The 20,618-nt window shown below is 40.6% G+C and overlaps 1 protein-coding gene and 1 long non-coding RNA gene across 5 annotated transcripts in view; one reads left to right on the forward strand and one right to left on the reverse strand.

Annotated features, from left to right (window-relative positions):
* LOC113896891 overlaps positions 1-13,846 on the forward strand; it is a 28,619-nt gene extending 14,773 nt beyond the window's left edge. For 2 of the 3 annotated variants that reach the window (XR_003512169.1, XR_003512167.1), the window contains 2 exons: positions 2,743-2,850; positions 13,672-13,846. This is a non-coding gene — a long non-coding RNA (uncharacterized LOC113896891). Of the gene's footprint in view, positions 1-2,742; positions 2,851-13,071; positions 13,180-13,671 lie in introns of all 3 variants that reach the window. The other variant, XR_003512168.1, reaches the window with a different exon arrangement.
* Positions 5,154-20,618, reverse strand: part of MTMR9 (myotubularin related protein 9) — a 73,037-nt gene continuing 57,572 nt past the window's right edge. The window contains exons 6-10 of one of the 2 annotated variants that reach the window (XM_027548998.1): positions 20,376-20,537; positions 18,040-18,181; positions 15,336-15,556; positions 13,131-13,282; positions 5,154-10,018 (exon numbers count right to left, since the gene is read on the reverse strand). In XM_027548998.1, coding sequence (XP_027404799.1) covers positions 9,855-10,018; positions 13,131-13,282; positions 15,336-15,556; positions 18,040-18,181; positions 20,376-20,537 — 841 coding nt within the window. In that variant the 3' untranslated portion in view covers positions 5,154-9,854. Of the gene's footprint in view, positions 10,019-12,029; positions 13,283-15,335; positions 15,557-18,039; positions 18,182-20,375; positions 20,538-20,618 lie in introns of those variants that run through there. The other variant, XM_027548997.1, reaches the window with a different exon arrangement.

Below are 20,618 nucleotides of genomic sequence, written 5' to 3' on the forward strand. Positions count from 1 at the left end.
CTGCAGTGCACAGGTCCTCTGGAATTCTTGTTTTCAAACCATACATTCTGAAGAGGGGGACTGCCCGATCACACGGTAGCTCATTGTCTGAATTTCTTTTAAAGGCCGCTGCATCCCACTGTCTTCCCCACTACACCCTGGGAGGGTCCCCTCTCCCTTCACCTCTCTCAGCTTTTCACCTTTGTTGATGTTCTGATGATGGCTGTTTCAGTGGGGCCTCTGACCCCTCCTCCCAGTTTGCTTTGAATGTCTCTAATAAATTGCCATCCTGAACATCATTTTAGGTGGTTTTTTTTTTTTTTTTTTTTTTGGTTTGTTTCTTTAAATGGTGGGAGTGGCAGTTGCCTGGTGATCATTTCTTCTTCCTACTTTCCCCTGTTTGTAATTCTTTTCCATGACTAATCCCTTGAAATGTTGGGAAGACAGGTATTATTTCAGGCTCAGTAGCCCTCATGAATATTAAGTTCTGAGAATCAGTATTGTTCAGGTTGTTGTTGGGCCATAGGGCTAGAAGGCAGAAGGATTTCTTCATCCCTGGCTCTGGTTTCTAAAGCAGTCAGAGCTTCTGGAAGTCATGTTTTGGGATTGTGAAGGATGGTGTAATGTGCCAGACTGAACACCAAATGTGTGGGTCTCGTTCCTCTGTTTTATGCCTCCACCCCCCCCACCCAGAGTTGGAGTAACATTGGTATATGGTACTGTGGGACTCCAGAGTCTTTCTCAATTTCACAGTTCCACGAGACAGCTGCTGAACTACTCACTGATTCTTTTCTCAAGTATGTTATTGCTGAGTCTTGTCAGAATTAGCTTTGTGTCCGTAGGTCCTGGTTGATTATCTACAGTATATGTCATGGTTTGTTTCTTCATCTCAACCTGCATGGTGGACCCCTCGGCCCCTTCATTCTCCTTTATTAATCAGAAGTTTTTCTGTTTCTGTGTCTGTCATTTCCTGCATGTATTGACGATGTGCATTTCAGATTCATGGGATAGCTTATGATATTGTTCTTTGATTTTGACTGACTTCACTGGAAAAGGTCAGTTTTCATTCCAATCCCAAAGGCAATGCCAAAGAATGCTCAAACTACCGCTCAATTGCACTCATCTCACACACTAGTAAAGTAATGCCCAAAATTCTCCAAGCCAGGCTTCAGCAATACATGAACCGTGAACTTCCTGATGTTCATGCTGGTTTTAGAAAAGGCAGAGGAACCAGAGAATTGCCAACATCCACTGGATCATCGAAAAAGCAAAAGAGTTCCAGAAAAACATCTACTTTTGCTTTATTGACTATGCTAAAGCCTTTGACTGTGTGGATCACAACAAACTGGAAAATAAGAGATGGGAATACCAGACCACCTGACCTACCTCTTGAGAAATTTGTATGCAGGTCAGGAAGCAACAGTTAGAACTGGACATGGAACAACAGACTGGTTCCAAATAGAGAAAGGAGTACATTAAGGCTGTCACCCTGCTTATTTAACTTATATGCAGAGTACATCAGTACTCTTGCCTGGAAAATCCCATGGATGTAGGAGCCTGGTAGGCTGCAGTCCATGGGGTCGCTAAGAGTCGGGCACGACTGAGTGACTTCACTTTCACTTTTCATTTTTATGCATTGGAGAAGGAAATGGCAACCCACTCCAGTGTTCTTGCCTGGAGAATCCCAGAGACGGGGGAGCCTGGTGGGCTGCCGTCTATGGGGTCGCACAGAGTCAGACACAACTGAAGGGACTTAGCAGCAGCAGCAGCAGCAGCAGCAGCAGAGTACATCATGAGAAATGCCAGGCTGGATGAAGCACAAGCTGGAATTAAGACTGCCAGGAGAAATATCAATAACCTCAGATATTCAGATGACACCACTCTTATGTCAGAAAGCAAAGAACTAAAGAGCCTCTTGATGAAAGTGAAAGAGGAGACTGAAAAAGTTGGTTTAAAACTCGACATTCAGAAAACGAAGACCATGGCATCTGGTCCCATCCCTTCATGGCAAATAGATGGGGAAACAGTGGAAATAGTGGCAGACTTTATTTTCTTGGGCTCCCAAATCACTGCATATGGTGACTGGAGCCATGAAATAAAAATGAAAATAAAAATAAAAAGATGCTTGAAATAAAAAGATGCTTACTCCTTGGAAGGAAAGTTATGACCAACCTAGACAGCATATTCAAAAGCAGAGACATTACTTTGCCAACAAAGGTCCATCTAGTCAAAGCTATGGTTTTTCCAGTGGTCATGTATGGATGTGAGAGTTGGACGGTAAAGAAAGCTGAGCACCGAAGAACTGATGCTTTTGAACTGTGGTGTTGAAGAAGACTCTTGAGAGTCCCTTGCACTGCAAGGAGATCCAACTAGTCGATCCTAAAGGAAATCAGGCCTGAATATTCATGGGAAGGACTGATGCTGAAGCTGAAACTCCAATACTTTGGCCACCTGATGCAAAGAGCTGACTCACTGGAAAAGACCCTGACTGAAGATTGAAGGCAGGAGGAGAAGGGGACGACAGAGGATGAGATGGCTGGATGGCATCACTGACTCGATGGACATGAGTTTGGATAAACTCCGGGAGTTGGTGATGGACAGGGAGGCCTGGCGTGCTGCGATTCATGGTCAAAAAGAGTCGGACACGACTGAGTGACTGAACTGACTGACTTCACATCACATGAGTAGCTGTGGGTATAACTGTGTTCCTGCTGGTGGCATTCTCTCCTTCTTCATGGCTGCGTCATCTTCGGTTGTTCACAGGTCACTTCCTGCCTCTGGACTCGCCTGTCCGTGGACACTGTGTGTGCTGCCACGTGTTCTCTGTTGTCCACGGTGCTGTTTGGGTTTCTCCCAGGACACTCTTAAGAGGTGAGCCTGCCCAATCACCCTGTGGCTGAAAATTGTCAGCTTTTCAGGGCACTTCTCTACTGTTCTTCATACTAGTTGTTACCTCCCAGCTGCCCCGTAAATTAGTTCCCTTTTTTCTCCACAGCCTCTCCACCATTTATTCTTTCCTCTTTTTTTTTTTTTGTATTGACTTTCTGATGATGGCTCTTCATATGGAACCGGTTTATTCCTTTTCAAATTAAATTTTCCTGTGTATGGATTCACGATATTGAGCATGTTTCATGGACGTTTTAAACTGTTAACAAGGAAACTAGCATTTACCAGTTGTAATTAGTTTTCCAAGTCTTTTCCTTTTGCAAAAAATTATTTTTGATTAGTTGTATGAAAATTGTTTGACAGCAGGTATCATTTACAGTCTAGGAATGGGCTTTAGGTTCCGGGTGTTGGAAACAGCCACAAGATGGCAGCACTTCTTCATGCTCCACTCTGGTACTATGCTAATGAAGCCTTAGGGTCAGTTTGACTATCTGACTCTACCTTAGGTTGAATATACCAGCTGGAACCACTGTCAGCTTATGTCTTATTACTTTTTTTTTTTTTTAGTTTTTATATTTCTTGTAGTACATTTGGTTTATTGTTGTGGAGGTTGTAGGTATACAGGATCTCATTTAGTTGTACACATATACATATCTGTTCAACTGTTGCCCTCTTTTCACATGTAAGGTGTTACACAGTGTTCTGTTACCCGCTTTCCTATGTAGCTGTTGGTTCCTTGTTGACAGTCTTATATATCAGTGTGATACATCACTCCCAACCTCCTGATGAATCCCATCTTGCCTTCCCCCTTGGTAACCATGCGCTTGTTTTCTAAGTCTGTGCATCTCTTTCACTTTCATAAATTAGTGGATTGGTATCAATTTTTCCATTTCACATACAACTGATATATGATGTTTGTCTTTTTCTGACTTACCTTAGTACTGTATCCCATATTGTCTCCCAATTCATAGGTTACTACAAATGGCATTATTTCTTTTTCATGGCAGAATCCTATTATACTGTGGAAATGTGTCACTTCCTTATCCATTCATTTGTCGACAGACATTTGGTTTGCTTTTGTGTTTGGGTACTGTAAATAGTGCTGCAGTGCATGCTTGGGTGCATTTGTTTTTGAATTCTTATTTTCTCCTCTTATTCTCTTAGGAATGTGCCTGTCTGATCATATGAGAGCTCTATTTTCACCATTTAGACACACTTTCATAATGTTCTCTATAGTGTTTGTTACCAATTACATCCCACCAGCATTATAGGAGGGTTCCCTTTTCCCAAGCTCCCCACTATACCATTTACTGTCAGCAGCCTTTTTACAGAGAAGGCAGTGGCACCCCACTCCAGTACTCTTGCTTGGAAAATCCCATGGACAGAGAAGCCTGTTGGGCTGCAATCCAAGGGGTTGCTAAGAGTCGGGCACGACTGAGTGACTTCACTTTCACTTTTCACTTTCATGCATTGGAGAAGGAAACGGCAACCCACTCCAGTGTTCTTGCCTGGAGAATCCCAGGAACGGGGGGAGCCTGGTGGGCTGCCGTCTATAGGGTCACACAGAGTCAAACACGACTGAAGCGACTTAGCAGCAGCAGCAGCCTTTTTTATAATCGCTATTTTGACTGGTGTGAGGTGATATGTGTAATTTTCATTTTGCTAATTCACCATAATTGAGTGCCTTTCATGGAATTTCTTTTCACTACATACTGAATAAACAGTATTTTCAATATCTACTCCTCCTTCTTAGGAGATACCTGTGAAGTTTAGGTGGAAAGGTCATGATGTCTGCACATATCTGCAGATGTTTCACCAAAACAACAGTGATGCTACACACACACTCTCTCTCTCTCTCACACACACACACACACATACTCAAGGGTGTTCAAGCCCATGTTGATTTATAAAGTATTCCACCTGGGTGAACAGTATGTGGGAGATCACTGCACTATTTGCAACTTTTCTACTGATGTGAATGTTTTCAAAACATAAAGTCCAAAAACATATCAAGTGTCAAGTGCTAGTCACTCAGTTGTGACCAGCTCTTTGCAACCCCAGGGACTGTAGCCCGCCAGGTTCCTCTGTCTTTGGGATTCTCCAGGCAAGAATACTGGAGTGGGCTGCCATTCCCTTCTCCAGGGGATGTTCCCCACCCAGGAATCGAACCCAGGTCTCCTGCATTTCAGGCAGATTCTTTACCATCTGAGCTACCCATGTATATAGCAATTTTAATTAAGACACTGCAAAAACCTTTATAAACATTTTGGGAAAAGTCAGCCTATAGATTTAATTTCTTGCATTTGAATGTATTCAAATTTTATTACCATTGTCTATGGATATTTAACACTAGCATTTGTGCAACAGTCCTCTTAGGCAGAGGGGGATCTTAACACACAAATCTTACACACTAAAAATAACTGTACCATGTTCAACAAGACTGTTTTTTGATTCCGTAAACCAAGCTTGACAGAGCAGCCAATTCAAGAGAAATGATTCCAGGACATACGTGAACTTACCACTTAAGGGAACATTACAGATTATACTAAAATGTTACACAGACTTAGCGAAAGTTCATCATTTTCTCCTAGACGCAGACAGGTTCACCATGTAGACACCTGTACATTACAGCACTCTGAGGTTTTTGCAAAGCGTACATTATAGATACATTTTCCATACAGTGCAATTTTTATTGTCTAAGACATGAGTAATAGTGCACTTAAATCCAACAGTCACATTCAAATATATCAAGAGTAAACTTCAAGTACCTGGTTATTGAAGAAATACATACTGTTATTATTTTTTTAAATAATTTGTGCAAGTACAAGATTTTCAGTGTAGATGGTAATATATCTATAAGGATTCTAAACAAGAGAACGCGAGGAGTATTTGTATAGAATAAACCACCTCTCTAAAAATATGTGCATTTGGAAAACTGAAGCAAATGTCTTGGGCTGACAGGCAGGCAGTGTTACACAACTTTTTATCAGAAATCACACATATAATATGTATACTCACAGACGGTTAAAGAGAACTGCTCTAGAAGACAGTGAGCTCTCATCAGGAACCATTTTCCAGGACAATGTAGTGTCCACACTGAGTCCTGTTATCTTTCATTAATTAAACACCAATGACAGTTCTGCACTGTGGTTCAATTATAGGACATTAGTTTTTGTTTTGTTTTTTTTGAGGGGATTTAGATAACAAGTTCAGACTTTCTAAAACCTAGCATAGAGTTTCAGAAGGTCTCTTTTGGGCTTCTAGTTGAAAGGAAGAAAATGCTGTGGATGGCAGACTGTAAGGACTAGTGAAAAAAGAAGTTGTTTTTATTTAAGAAACCAAAAATTAGAAAATAACCATTTCCTACTACCTGAGACGAAATATGAGTGTAGCAACCAGTCTTTTACAGTTTTTTGTTGAGATGGTGAATTACACAAAAATACTACTTATAATAACTTAGTGTACATGCTCTGGGGGTGGGGGTGGGTGGGTGGAGTCTGTGTCATGTTTAAGAATAAGAAATGATTCATCTATGTTGTCCTGAGGTATAGGATAACCTGGATCAGATGGACTGAATGACTTCATTCTCTGGAAAATTTCAAAGCTTCCAGAACAGAGGATTAACGATTCCAAATATTGCCCATTTTTTTTGGTCCAGGAAATACCTCTGTGATTAAGGTGCTCATAATAGACTTGTATCATCTTAATTCATAAAATCTGGATATGGGTAGACACCAAAACTGTGTCTCAGGTGCAGGTCTGACAGTAAGTGAACCCGATGCCCTAGCTAGGACTGACCCTTAAAGCAGCTACCCTTGAAACCCAACAACTGCAAGAGTCACATCTTTAAGTGGTTTTCTTTGTAATGCAGCACAAGGTCCCTCTTGTTTTTCGGCTTCAAGTGACAATTACTGGTCAGATCTTTTCCATGATACTAATTTTTTTTTAACTTAAGAAGGACTGAATCAAAGACTAAAATCTCACTTAATTTTATCCTTTAAAATGAAAAGCAGTGACTTATCTATCACCTCTACAAAATCATGCTGTGGAGTTCAAAGAAAAGTTTTAAAATAAGATACATACAAAAGTAAGTATGTATCTTAAATGATTATTGTCTTCCAAAGTTTTCCCCAAAATCACTTTAAAATCTTGCTTCAAAGACCTAATTTTTCTTAGGTTTAAAACAAGCTATAAAATTATCTTATTTCTATTGGGTTTTATAATTTCTGCTTATTTTCTTCCCATTTAATAAAATCAAAACAAAAAATTCGAAACAATTACTGACAAGTCTTAAACCACCCAAAAAGTTTCAGCATTTTGATATAACCAAATTGTTTCTTCTGATTAAAAAAAAATTATTAATTTAAATCTAAAGATCACTGTATTGCAGCAGTCCTTTGTATTAAAATATTCTTTGTGGGGGACTTACTTTTTTTTCACTCCAAAAATGGAAACCAGCCTTCACAACGAATAAATACAGAAGATGCACAATGTACATGAACATGATTATACCTCACTTAAAGCTTGTATGGGGCAATCTGCATCCTCACTAATTGAGCCACTATTCTCTTCATTATGAAAGTTTTTAAAGCCGCCTTTATCAAAGACAGTTCTCCAAACTTAACCTTCAGTAAGTATCTTATTAATACATCCACTGTAATTATTCTTTTCATCCAAGGGATGAGTAATTTAATAGTATTACTAACAACCCTCTTCAAAATTATATTGATAAAACACTTGTCTTTGTTAGAATTCTCAAGTTTGGGAAAACCTTAGTATTTACATTATTAGATGACCCCTTTGAAAGTGCATTGATACAAAAGTTTGTTTTTACGCCCTGTAAACAGAACTATAGTTTGGACAATCCCTAATTATAAATTAACACTAAAACACAAACTTGTCCAAACTGCTTATGATTGCTATCTCAGTAAGAGAAAGAAAAAGAAATGGAAACACTATGTTATCATCATACTCTGGCTCACATGTGAAATGTTCATCAGGAAGACAGGTATAAGCTGATGCCATACAGGTTCTCCATGACCAAGCCTAAAAAAAAAGCCCTCTAATGTTTCCACCCACAGAAACCTTATGGCCAATGGCCAACCAACATTACTACTGAGAGTCACTTCTTTAAAAAAAAAAAAAAAAAAAATCACTAAAAATTCTCTAGTTTTCCTTATGGGTCAGTTAACTGAGAAGAAAAAGGCTCCTTCAATTTTGAGGATCCATTAAACAAGCTAGAGTGTTTCCTTTTTTAAAAAATTAACTGAGACATTTCACACAGCACACAAATACCTATAGCAAGAAAGTACATCTTTGCTCCTTCCCTCATTAGCCTTTCTTTAGGTGAGGACTTGAATGCCCCAAGATTCTTAACTATAATCAAGAAAACAGGCCAGGAGTAAAACTGAGCTTAGAGGAGAAAGACAAATTTACCAAAAGGAAAGCTCCGACTGTAGATTAGTTGTCTAGCCTTTTGCTCCTAGTCTGAGGAAACGGGGAAAAAGATGTCTTGGCAACTCTTTTGGAGATAGAAAGTGTTCACCGCTTTCTGCAGCTTCTGAATGTGGCCATAGATTTTGTTAGAGTTGATTTTGAAGAACTAAAATTTTAACTTGATACATAACTCTGAAGCTGGGTTCAGTTTTGGTGTGTTTTACAATGAAATGGTTATATATAGATGGGATTGAAATGATATTAAAGATTACCCTTCAACAGTCCTTTTAAGGGAAAACTACAATTGAAAGTATTTGTTAAAACGAGCAGTGCCACAAAGTAGAAATGTACATGGCAAGCACCTGATCACGAACTGTTAGAGTTGCAGGCAAAAACCAGCCTATAGCATAAAGTCATCACTGTTTCTATAACACTAAAAACATTTCAAAGTGGCTTCTGAAGTTTAAAACATACCTGAGTCATGTTCATAAACTTCCACTTAAATTATATTTGCCTAATGGACAAACCAGCAGAGTCAAGATAAATTTTCAAAAGGCTCAAGGGAGTAAGAAAATCTTAACCTTAGTATTAGTAAACTTAGAATATTTACAAACAAAACAATCAAGCACACACTTCTGTACATAAACCAGTGCAGTAAGAACTTCAGACAAGGGCAGTGCATCTCTGGTTTAAGGTAACCGTATTTGTAGCTTAATTATAACAAATTAACATCTATTCTAAATGATGGTTTAATGTTACATCCAGCATTTGACACATTTAAAATGTATGACCAAAACCCTGAAGAACCAATTCGACACTACTGACACCTTATCAGTAACAAACTTCTCCTTTATTTCTAAATTGCACATACTTTTAGTGTCTATGGTTAAAATAAATTTACTACTTCTTAATGTAAATACCAGAGAACTTTAGCTGTTGCCATTGTAAAAATAATTTACCTTGAATAAATATTCAGCTTTTGCTTTCTTGACAAACCAGAATGAGGACACGAATTCAGCTCTTGTCAGTCCAAAACTGTTTTAAAAGAAGAAGGGCAATTTTATGTGGCAAAGATATTGGAAATAGCATGTTAAACACAAGTCTCGGTTTACCAGCAATTTCAGGTTTGAAAAATATTTCTATATTTGGAGTGCTTAAAAAGTCTGGTCCTTTTTTAAACTAACAAATATTCTCTAAAGAGATTAGTCATATCCTTGACTGGTCTGGAGCACTGTTTGCAAAGTAGAGGCAGAGAAAAGCTTACAATGAAATGGTGTATAACACAAATGGCATTAAATAGGTCACCTGTTTCACATAGAATGACTAGCACCTCCTTCCTGCTCCCAGAGTGAAGAGCCCCACCAGGCCACGTGGAACATGAGTAATTAGAGTAAGTTTCATTCATAAAGTATTGAGGAGCCCATTACATTAGAAGGTTCTCACTTCTAAAGCCTTACGTTCAAGGCTGAACGTGTGATGGTGAACTGAGGGCACAGAAGACAGAGGTGGGCTACCAGTCTGCACGGTCCTGCGAGGGCTGCAGTGGGTAGGATTCAGGGGCTCTCCTGCACCCCATCCTCAGTCTCCAGTTCTGCCAACTGCCTCCTAAGGAGATTTACTTTCGCTTGCAATTCCTTGTTATATTCTATGATGTTAACCATTTCTTCATATGCTTCATCCAAATACTTGGAGGATCTGTTCCAGCGTAAAAAAATACCTATTGAATCCACGAAAGAACAGAAGGGAAAAAGATGCACAGCACGGATTAGCATTATACTTGTTGAGGTTAATACATAATCCCATGTATTATAACCCTTTGCTTTTTTCACAGTTCACATCTGTGTTTTATTATACTCTAAAATGCACAGCAATCTGAGGTACTGAAAGAGTACAGCTGAAGAGTGCACAAGAAGTCACCATGTACATGCTTGTTATTCAAAAACCCCTGTAACATTATGAAACAGAACAAAATGCAGTTCTGGTTATATTCAGGAATACAAACTAATCATTTACAATGCCATAAACTTCACACTTCCACAATACAAATATTCTTTTTTTAAACAATTACAGAACTTTATCTGAACCTGTAAGACCTCCTATAGGTGTGAAATCACTTTCAGTGGGAAAGTGGCAGTTAGAGCAAAAGCAGAACCACACAAATTGTTTAAAAAGGCGGAACTTCAGCACTCTCTCCCCCTCTCTGTTTCTAACAGACCGTCTTCCAATTCTGTAGGCAACTGCTTTTTTCCCCAGATAACATTAATTATCCTTTTATTATGGATAAAAAGACATTTTCTCCTGTACATACATATATGTTATTGATATCAGCTCAAAGTGATGGCTTAACAATATTCAAGTCAGGAGGTACAAATGCTTCCAGAATGCAGCATGCATGTACCAATAGCAACTTACCAGTAGCTGGTAAGTTCACAAAGATTTTATGAGTTATTAGAACACTTTCCATAAACCAAACTGCCATGCACCCTAGAGACTCCTTCTGTATGCATCCGAATACTACTTACATTCTTATCAGAGAAGGAAGATAGAAACACAGACTAAAGACCGACCTTGTTGATTTTTCTATTGCATGTATTTTTAAAATCCTGCTCTTCGATACAGGAATTACTTACTTTTAATGGTTAACTTCGGTGCAGATATAAACAGCAGAGAGACATTTTAAGGCCTCAGTGGGGTTTTTCTACAATCTATATACTTACCATGAGAATATTTTTATCCAACTTAGAATTTCATCCAGTTCTAAGCTGAGGAGGCACTAAACATACAGGGAAACCTTGTCCTTAATGGAGCAGCAGGAGCACATCCATATAAAAAAATCTTCTTTTATCACTTAATCCCTGAACTTTCAGTGATTTGTAAAAACCAGTTAAATTGTCCTTCAGGAGCCATCTGGCTCTCCAGTTTGCCTTTCCTCCCAAATAACTAGTTTCTCACTTCTGTTATTAAACATGACAGTGGCTATTAGGTAAACGGTCTCAGAATTCCTGAACAAGAAGTACAGCTGTTATCTCTCATTTAAGCGGTCACTTCTGCGCCTGTGCCTGACTGCACAAGTAAGGAGAAACACTGCGCTGAGGCTCAGAGCCCCAGGAGACTCTAAGGGTGAGGCCACTTTCCCACAGTGCTGAACATGGGACCCCTCGACCGATAAGATTAGAAGCCTAAGCTGAGCGGGAGGAGGCAGCTAATGACAGCTATCCCATGCAGAACAAGCCATGAGAGCTGACAGCCAGAGGAGTGACAGAAATAGGCTCCGTGTCAAACCCAGAAAGGAAAGCAACCTGAGACCCCCTCACACATAGACTTGCCCTTGAGAGTCTCACACAGGAGACCACAGTAAAATAACAGATGTGGAAGGTACTTGAGTTTACCAAACAGCTGCCATTCCTGTGTGTGTGCCCTTGTTGTTTTACATAAAGATGACTACAAATGTACTTACCACCTTCAAATTGATTAAAAAGAAATTAAATGGTATGTTATACCCTTTGTGTAATGAATAGATAATATATTTTAGATAGGTTTTTGGTAATTTTTTAAAAAACAAGCTTTAGTATTTAAGGTATGCGAAGAACTGACTCATTGGAAAAGACCCTGATGCTGGGAAAGATTGAAGGCAGGAGGAGAAGGGGCAACAGAGTTGGATGAGATGGTTGGGTGGCATCACCGACTCGATGGACATGAGTTTGAGCAAGCGCCAGGAGCTGGTGATGGACAGGGAAGCCTGGCGTGCTGCAGTCCATGGGGTTGCAATGAGTCAGACACTACTGAGCGACTGAACTGACTGCATTCTCTACTTCAGGAGATAAGCTTCGGAATCTGAAAGCAATGCAGGTAAAAACTCTTCTTCAGATATGAAAATCAAGTCTGGATTATTCCACTTAAACAAGACATCTGCATTACTGCCTTGATGGATGACATTACGTACATTTTATGGAATCTTACTAAAATGGACTAGCTCATTAACCCTTCAACAGCATTTAACAGAACAATCTGTCCTAAAGACTAGCTGATAAAGGGAACAGAAACCATCTCCTAAGAGCTTACAATTTATTCCTGTCCCAACTACCTATCACTTTCTTACACAAAAAGTAATGTACTTTCCCTCACCCCCATTAGGATGACCTGTCAAAGATGGGGGAAAAACAGGAAATAAGTATTGAGGAAGATGTGAAGAAACTGTAACCCTTGTCCACTGCTGATGGGGTTGTAAAATGGTACAAGGGTTACGGAAAACAGTATGGTTGTTCTTCAAAACACTGACCATAGAATTACTGTATGATCCAGCAGTTCCAGCATCAAAAGCAGGGTCCTACCTATGAATGAATAAGCAAAATGTATACACAAATGAAAAATCACTCAGCCTTAAAAAGGAAATCCCGTCACACGCTACTACATGGAAAGCCTTGAGCACAATAATTGCGTTCAGTGAAACGACGCAGTCACAAAAGGACAAATGCTGTATGGTTCCACTTAGGTGAGGCAGCAGGAGTAAGCAGAGCGGTGGCTGCCTGGGGCTGGACAGGAGCTCTGAGAAGCTGCTGTTCAATGGGTGCAGAGTCGTCAAGTTACACGAAGCAAAGCTCTGGAGACTGTTTCACAACAACGTGATATACTTGACCATCTCTGTGTACAATTAAGTATCACGTTGGTGAATTTTGTGTTTTTATCACAATAAAAAGAAGTAATGTACCTTCTTATCTTGAGATAATATCTGATATAAACAGCAGTATACACGTACTCTTGTACCCACAGGCAGTCAAGACAACATCCTGGACTATCAATAATGGGTTTGCAAAGGATGCATGACTTACCCTCCCACAGCTGAAGACTCTGTGGAGCAACAGATGGCCAGATGACAAGGTTGTTGGCTTCAAAGAGAGGGTTGGTGAACTTACTCAGTTCACTGGGCCGGTTGACCCAGGACCACAGGGACATCGTTTTCTGCTGCAGCTTCAACTTACATCTGATCAAGAAAGAAAACTGCCATTAAACCAATTAATTTACGGCAACCACTATTAAATGCTGCTTCTAATAGGACCATTTCTTTTCTCTGTACATTGGAAGGCAGAACAAAATGCTGTCAAATTGAAATATCTGTCAGCATTTTTCACTGTCAACAATTACCTAAATTGAAGAAACAGAAAATCTCAACAGACCTATAACAAGTAAATAAATCTGACTCCATATTGGATCTGTTTCTTTTACTTTAATTTTTGCATTCTATTCCTTTTGCTACAAGTTAATCACTAAAAGGATGTTGCTTATAGCTTGAGGTATACATAATGGTCCATCTCTGGGAACTCTGCCTCCATGTTTGAATGCTAAGCTAAAATATATTTGTTTTGCTCACAGGAAACATCCTTACCAGGCCCACCAATGAATGGCTGCAGAAAAGAAGTGAACACATCCCCTCCCAAATCTGGCTGGAACCAGGAAACATTTCAAACAAGTTCCTTTTTTTAACTTTACCTCCTTAGCTCCTCCCCTTCTTTGTTTTATAAAAAAAGTACCTGGCCATCCAATGGAGAAGGCAATGGCAATGGCACCCCACTCCAGTTCTCTTGCCTGGAAAATCCCATGGACAGAGGAGCCTAGTGGGCTACAGTTCATGGAGTCACTAAGAGTTGGACACAACTGAGCAACTTCACTTTCACTTTTCACTTTCATGCACTGGAGAAGGAAATGGCAACCCACTCCAGTGTTCTTGCCTGGAGAATCCCAGGGACAGGGGGAGCCTGGTGGGCTGCCGTCTATGGGGTCACACAGAGTCGGACACGACTGAAGTGACTTAGCACTAGCATCCCAACCCAGGCAAGACACTTCTTTGGGACACTAATACACCATCTTCCTGCTCTGCTGGCTTTCCTAATAAAGTTGCTAGTCTTTGCCCTGACAACTTGTCTTAATTTATTGGCCTGTGGTGCGACAAGCAGCACAGTAAGACATTTCAACTGGAACAAGTTAATCCTATCTCAACTCCATTCTATCATCAAAGAAAACACTCAGAGCAAATACCCTTGGGATACAGAGCAGTATAAAATATAAACACACCAATTAATCAAACTGATCATGTGAATTATTGGCTATTGTGTATAGCCAAAACACAATGAGAAAAGTATGGTGACAGAATTTTCTAGAGCAAATAGTTCTAAGTTTTCCCCCACAAGAATCTATAAGAAAATCTAATGTTGAAATATTTGCCAATTCAGCTTTAAAGTAAAAAAAAAAAAAAAGAAAAATGTATTGCTTGAATTTTAAATTGGTAAAGATTCAGTGATTCCATTCTGTTGTGAAGACTGTTAATTGTTTACATTTTTATTCAACTACCCGATGCCAGCTACCAGTCAAGAGACAAATCCTATCTCTCACCCATAGGAAGCCCTTAGATTGTACCCAAATGAGAAGACGACCAGTTAAGCATCTTTTAATGATCATTCTGATATGAATCTTCTAACTAAACCTATACACCTGATGGCGTCTGGGTTGTGAAGCGAGACTTGCACTCTGGGCCTGAGGACAGTTTCTTGGTATGAGAGACACAATCGAGCACAGGAGCAGGAAGACCTGTACCATAGCCATACTTCTGGTGACCAAATGGCTGGGTGTCCCCGGACAATCATTAACTTCTCTGGATATCACCTTTTTACTCTATGAAACTGCATGGAAAGTAGAATTAGATTATATATTTAAGCTTCTTACAGGTGTCACATACTATGTTCTTATAAAAGGAAAGTAACATTTTAATGGTTCCTTAATTTACTCAAAGCTTTTTAATCAGTGTATGGACTCATTTTAATCTAATAGAACAAAATCTAGGCTATGCTCTCATCTAGCATGTGACAGGCTCAGAGTAAACATGCAGCACCTGGACTCATACAGAAGGACTCCCAGTTATACCAACAGTAACCACCACCATCTCTTAAATGTTGATAACGTGAACATAGAAGCAAATCCTCGTCTCTTTTAGGAAATAACCAAAACAACTGCAAATGGCCCCACGTAAGCAGTGGACCCACCTTTCACTTTCATTGTTGCCCAGGAAGGTTCCAAACTGTGAGGCGTAAGCATGCTCAAAGAGCATGATGAGGAAATTCTCATTAAATTCAAAAGAGCAAGGGAACTGACGGAGTATCTGCCACACACAGTCCAAGAAGAGAAGAAACACGGGTGACTCCCACTTCTGCTTGCTGTTGCAGTAGGCTGACTGTGCGCAGCGCTGCTGGAACGGGTGACCAGCCTAAGAGAGAAGGTGGACACGTGGCAGTCATATCCTAGTGAGACCACATTTCGGCATGTTAGTAACAATTTCACACAGTTGCAACAAAATGATTGCATAGAACATCATATAATTTGGGTGACTGATCTTTAACGATTTCTTAGTTTAAGACAATCTTCAACTAAGGGAAAAGACAAGATTTCCAAATATCGGGCTGACCAAAAAGTTTGGAAAAACTCTAACTCTGTGGCCATCCCAGAACTTAACAAGGCTACATAGTTAGCCATAAGATCTGTGGTTGTTCTTGGAATATCAAATAGAATAATAGACATCAGTAATAATAAACATAATATAAATCTTACTAGGTTGGTGAAATCTGGAGCAAAGTCAAAGAACGTTAAGTTCTGCAGGTATAAAACAAAGGTCAGCTCTCCCCTTCTATCCAGCCAGAGTGCTGTAGCCTGGAGTAAGCTCCATAAACCTCACCACTATATGGAGATAAATACGGGGTTCTCATAGACAGATTTCATTAGGTCACTCCTGATATTAATAAGTCTTCAGAAAGCTAAGATCATGGCATCTGGTCCCATCACTTCATGGCAAATAGATGGGGAAACAGTGGAAACCATGACAGACTTTATTTTGGGGGGCTCCAAAATTACTGCAGATGGTGACTGCAGCCATGAAATTAAAAGATGCTTGCTCCTTGGAAGAAAAGTTATGACCAACCTAGACAGCATGACAAAAAGCAGAGACATTACTCGGCCAGCAAAGGTCCATCTAGTCAAAGCTACGGTTTTCTCAGTAGTCATGTACGTCGAAGAATTGATGCTTTTGAACTGTGGTGTTGGAGAAGACTCTTGAGAGTCCCTTGGACTGCAAGGAGATCGAACCAGTCCATCTTAAAGGAAATCAGTCCTGAATATTCATTGGAAAGACTGATGCTGAAGCTGAAACTCCAGTAATTTGGCCACCTGATGTGAGGAACTGACTCATTTGAAAAGACCCTGATGCTGGGAAAGACTGAAGGCAGGAGAAGGGGTAAACAGAGGATGAGATGGTTGGATGGCATCACGGACTCAATGGACATGAGTCTGAGTAAACTCTGGCAGTTGGCGATGGATAGGGAGGCCTGGAGTGCTGCAGTCCATGGGGTCACAAACAGTCAGACACGACTAAGCGACTGAACTGAACTGAACATATGAAAACAAGTTCCTGTCATGAAGACATCTGTAGGAATACTTTTATATTAGAGACAAAGCTCTCCTTAGTTTCCCTCTCCTCAACAAAAGAACTGAAGAGTCTGCCATCTACTGACCAAAGGAAACTGTCAAATCATTTGGCTCTCTGGCCTACCCAGAACCTGAGTATTGATGTTATCCCCGCAATAACATCCTTCTAGGTATTTCACAGACTTGTTTTATCTTTGGCTCTTTAATGGCAGCCCACTCCAGTATTCCTTCCTGGGAAATCCCGTAGACAGAGAAGCCTGGCAAGTGGGCTACAGTCCATGGCATCACAAAGAATTGGACACGGATGAGCACATACACAAATCATATGCATTTGTCTGCTATGCTCTCAAGGAATGTAGCTGTGTAAGATCACCAAATACTTAGGATGGTCTGACTTAAAGGACCGCTGTCAGGGTGGGTAGATATGGTAAACATAACAGCGTTAACACATAATAAATATGAACTGTAGCTGGAAGGGCGAGAAGAGAGAGATAATTCTACTTTCAAGTTATGTCTAAACATTTGCTTTCAATCACAATTATATACTAAGTGACACAGTGCACAAACATTTGAATTAATCTCTAGCTTGGAGGATTTCCATCTATTTTACGAGACCTTTATTTTAGCTGCCCTTCAGCATTTCATAGGCCAGCACTGTGCTGTGTCCAAGGAGTAAAAGCTGAACTTGGCAAGGTTCTCTGAACTCAAAGATGTCACTATATTTGGGTCTAGCTCGGGAAACAGTGTGACAACAATGGATCAGTTTTATCTGTGGAGGAAGTTCAGGTCCCGAAGGCTTCATGAAAGCGACACTGAGCTGGATCTTACAGGATGAGAAGGACTTCACCCTGGCTGGGGAAGAAGTCAGGATGGAGCCAGGTGAGAAGACAGAAAGCGCTGAAGTACGCGCTCCCTACTTACAAGTCCCCACTCCTCCTCACACGCTTGTTTGTGTCTTTTACCTCTAACAAGACTAGGTTCTGTGACACAAGACGGTGCTTTACACTCTTTGTGTTTCCCTGTAGGTAACAACAGACAGCTAACAAGCGTTCGTTAGGGGAATAAAGTGCCAAATGAACAATACGAGCAACGAGGGAGACAAAAAGGAGAGGCAGTAAAGATCACAGACATTTACTAAGAGGAAGATAGATGAACTGTCCCCCAGAAAAGTAAACATCTGAATCAATCAAAATTTCATATATCCATTCCCACAAACCAGGATCAAACATCAATTATGAGTAGTTCCTCTGTGGACAAAACAGCTTTTCTCACCTGCAGCCACTCTCTTTCTATTAAGGCCTCAAAGCCACGGATGGTCCTGCTTCTTGGTTCCAAGATGATCTGGGCCAGGGAGGTAACCTGGAGTGTGGAATCAGTTCCTTCTGTTCCATGGATCAGTATGGATGCTCCTTCCCTGTGAGGGAAATCCAGAGAACAAATGGGACACTCCCAACACTGTCAACTGACTGCTAATAATAAACATTTCTTGAGAGTAACAGTTGAAAGCCTTTTGCATTCTGCTCTGTCTGGTAGGTTCAGATCTATATAAGGTACATGAAGAGAGCTTCCCTTGGGGAAAATATGAAAGTATGGTAAGTCCCAAACTTCAATGGGCAAAAACTCTCTGAAACTTCTTTTCATTATTTTTCAGTTTAAGAAAATAGAAATTGTTAGATTCACAACTTAAGGATTTGTATAGAAAAAAATAGGTCCTTGAGTACTTAAAAAATCTGTCATGGATGACATGTGTATGTACAGTTCAGTTCAGTCACTCAGTCGTGTCCAACTCTTTGCGACCCCATGAATCGCAGCACGCCAGGCCTCCCTGTCCATCACCAACTCCCGGCGTTCACTCAGACTTGGGTCCATTGAGTCAGTGATGCCATCCAGCCATCTCATCCTCTGTCGTTCCCTTCTCCTCCTGCCCCCAATCCCTCCCAGCATCAGAGTCTTTTCCAATGAGTCAACTCTTTGCATGAGGTGGCCAAAGTACTGGACTTTCAGCTTTAGCATCATTCCTTCCAAAGAAATCCCAGGGCTGATCTCCTTCAGAATGGACTGGTTGGATCTCCTTGCAGTCCAAGGGACTCTCAAGACTCTTCTCCAACACCACAACTCAAAAGCATCAATTCTTCTGCACTCAGCTTTCTTCACAGTCCAACTCTCACATCCATACATGACCAGTGGAAAAACCACAGCCTTGACTAGGCGGACCTTTGTTGGCAAAGTAATGTCTCTGCTTTTCAATATGCTATCTAGGTTGGTCATAACTTTCCTTCCAAGGAGTAAGCATCTTTTAATTTCATGGCTGCAGTCACCATCTGCAGTGACTCTGAAGCCCCAAAAAATAAAGTCTGACACTGTTTCCACTGTTTCCCCATCTATTTGCCATGAAGTGATGGGATCAGATGCCATGATCTTAGTTTTCTGAATGTTGAGCTTTAAGCCAACTTTTTCACTCTCCACTTTCACTTTCATCAAGAGGCTTTTGAGTTCCTCTTCACTTTCTGCCTTAAGGGTGGTGTCATGTCATCTGCATATCTGAGGTTTATTGATATGCAATCTTGATTCCATCTTGTGCTTCCTCCAGCCCAGTGTTTCTCATGATGTACTCTGCATATAAGTTAAATAAGCAGGGTGACAATATACAGCCTTGAGGTACTCCTTTTCCTATTTGGAACCAGTCTGTTGTTCCATGTCCAATTCTAACTGTTGCTTCCTGACCCGCATACAAATTTCTCAAGAGGCAGGTCAGGTGGTCTGGTATTCCCATCTCTTTCAGAATTTTCCACAGTTTATTGTGATCCACACAGTCAAAGGCTTTGGCATAGTCAATAAAGCAGAAATAGATGTTTTTCTGGAGCTCTCTTGCTTTTTTGATGATCCATCGGATGTTGGCAATTTGATCTCTGGTTCCTCTGCCTTTTCTAAAACCAGCATGAACATCAGGAAGTTCATGGCTCACATATTGCTGAAGCCTGGCTTGGAGAATTTTGAGCATTACTTGAATTCCAGTTGAGCTATTTCAAATCCTGAAAGATGATGCTGTGAAAGTGCTGCACTCAAAATGCCAGCAAATTTGGAAAACTCAGAAGTGGCCACAGGACTGGAAAAGCTCAGTTTTCATTCCAATCTCAAAGAAAGGCAATGCCAAAGAATGCTCAAACTACCGCACGATTGCACTGTGTATGTACATCAACAATTAAATGCCAGACTTCTCACATACACTTCACAGATACTGAATGGCACTGACCATCTTATAAAATAATGTGAACATAAGATGGGCTTCCCTGGTGGTTCAGTGGTAAAGAGTCTGCCTGCCAAGGCAGGAGATGCAGGTTTGACCCTTGGGTCGGGAAGATCCCCTGGAGAAGGAAATGGCAACCCACCCCAGTATTCTTGCCTGGGAAATCCCACGAACAGAGGACTCTGGCGGGCTACAGTCCATGGGGTTGCAAAGGATTGGACATGACTTTAGCAACTAAACAACAATGAACGTAAGTTACAGAACAGACACAGATGGTAACCCGATACACAAGCACAGGTCTGGACAGGAGCAAGTCCAGTTGGCAGGAGCTCCCCACGCCAGAACCCTGATACTCACTCACCTGTCAAGACACTGCGCAGCCAGGCAGGCAGTTGTCAGAATCTCTTTGATGTGAGTCAGCCAGTTGGAGGCCTCCAATTTACTGAGCCATCGGTCCATGTTTTGTGTTTGGTCATTACAAGATTCCACGAGTTTGATTAAGCTCTCCTGAAGAATGTGATACCTTTAAGAAATAAGAAAAAGTACATAAGAAGAAAAAACGATAAGAGAAGACAGAACAATGAAGGAAGAAACCAAATAAAAA

Source organism: Bos indicus x Bos taurus, chromosome 8 (genome assembly GCF_003369695.1).
Source record: "Bos indicus x Bos taurus breed Angus x Brahman F1 hybrid chromosome 8, Bos_hybrid_MaternalHap_v2.0, whole genome shotgun sequence".
Taxonomy (NCBI): Eukaryota; Metazoa; Chordata; class Mammalia; order Artiodactyla; family Bovidae; genus Bos; species Bos indicus x Bos taurus.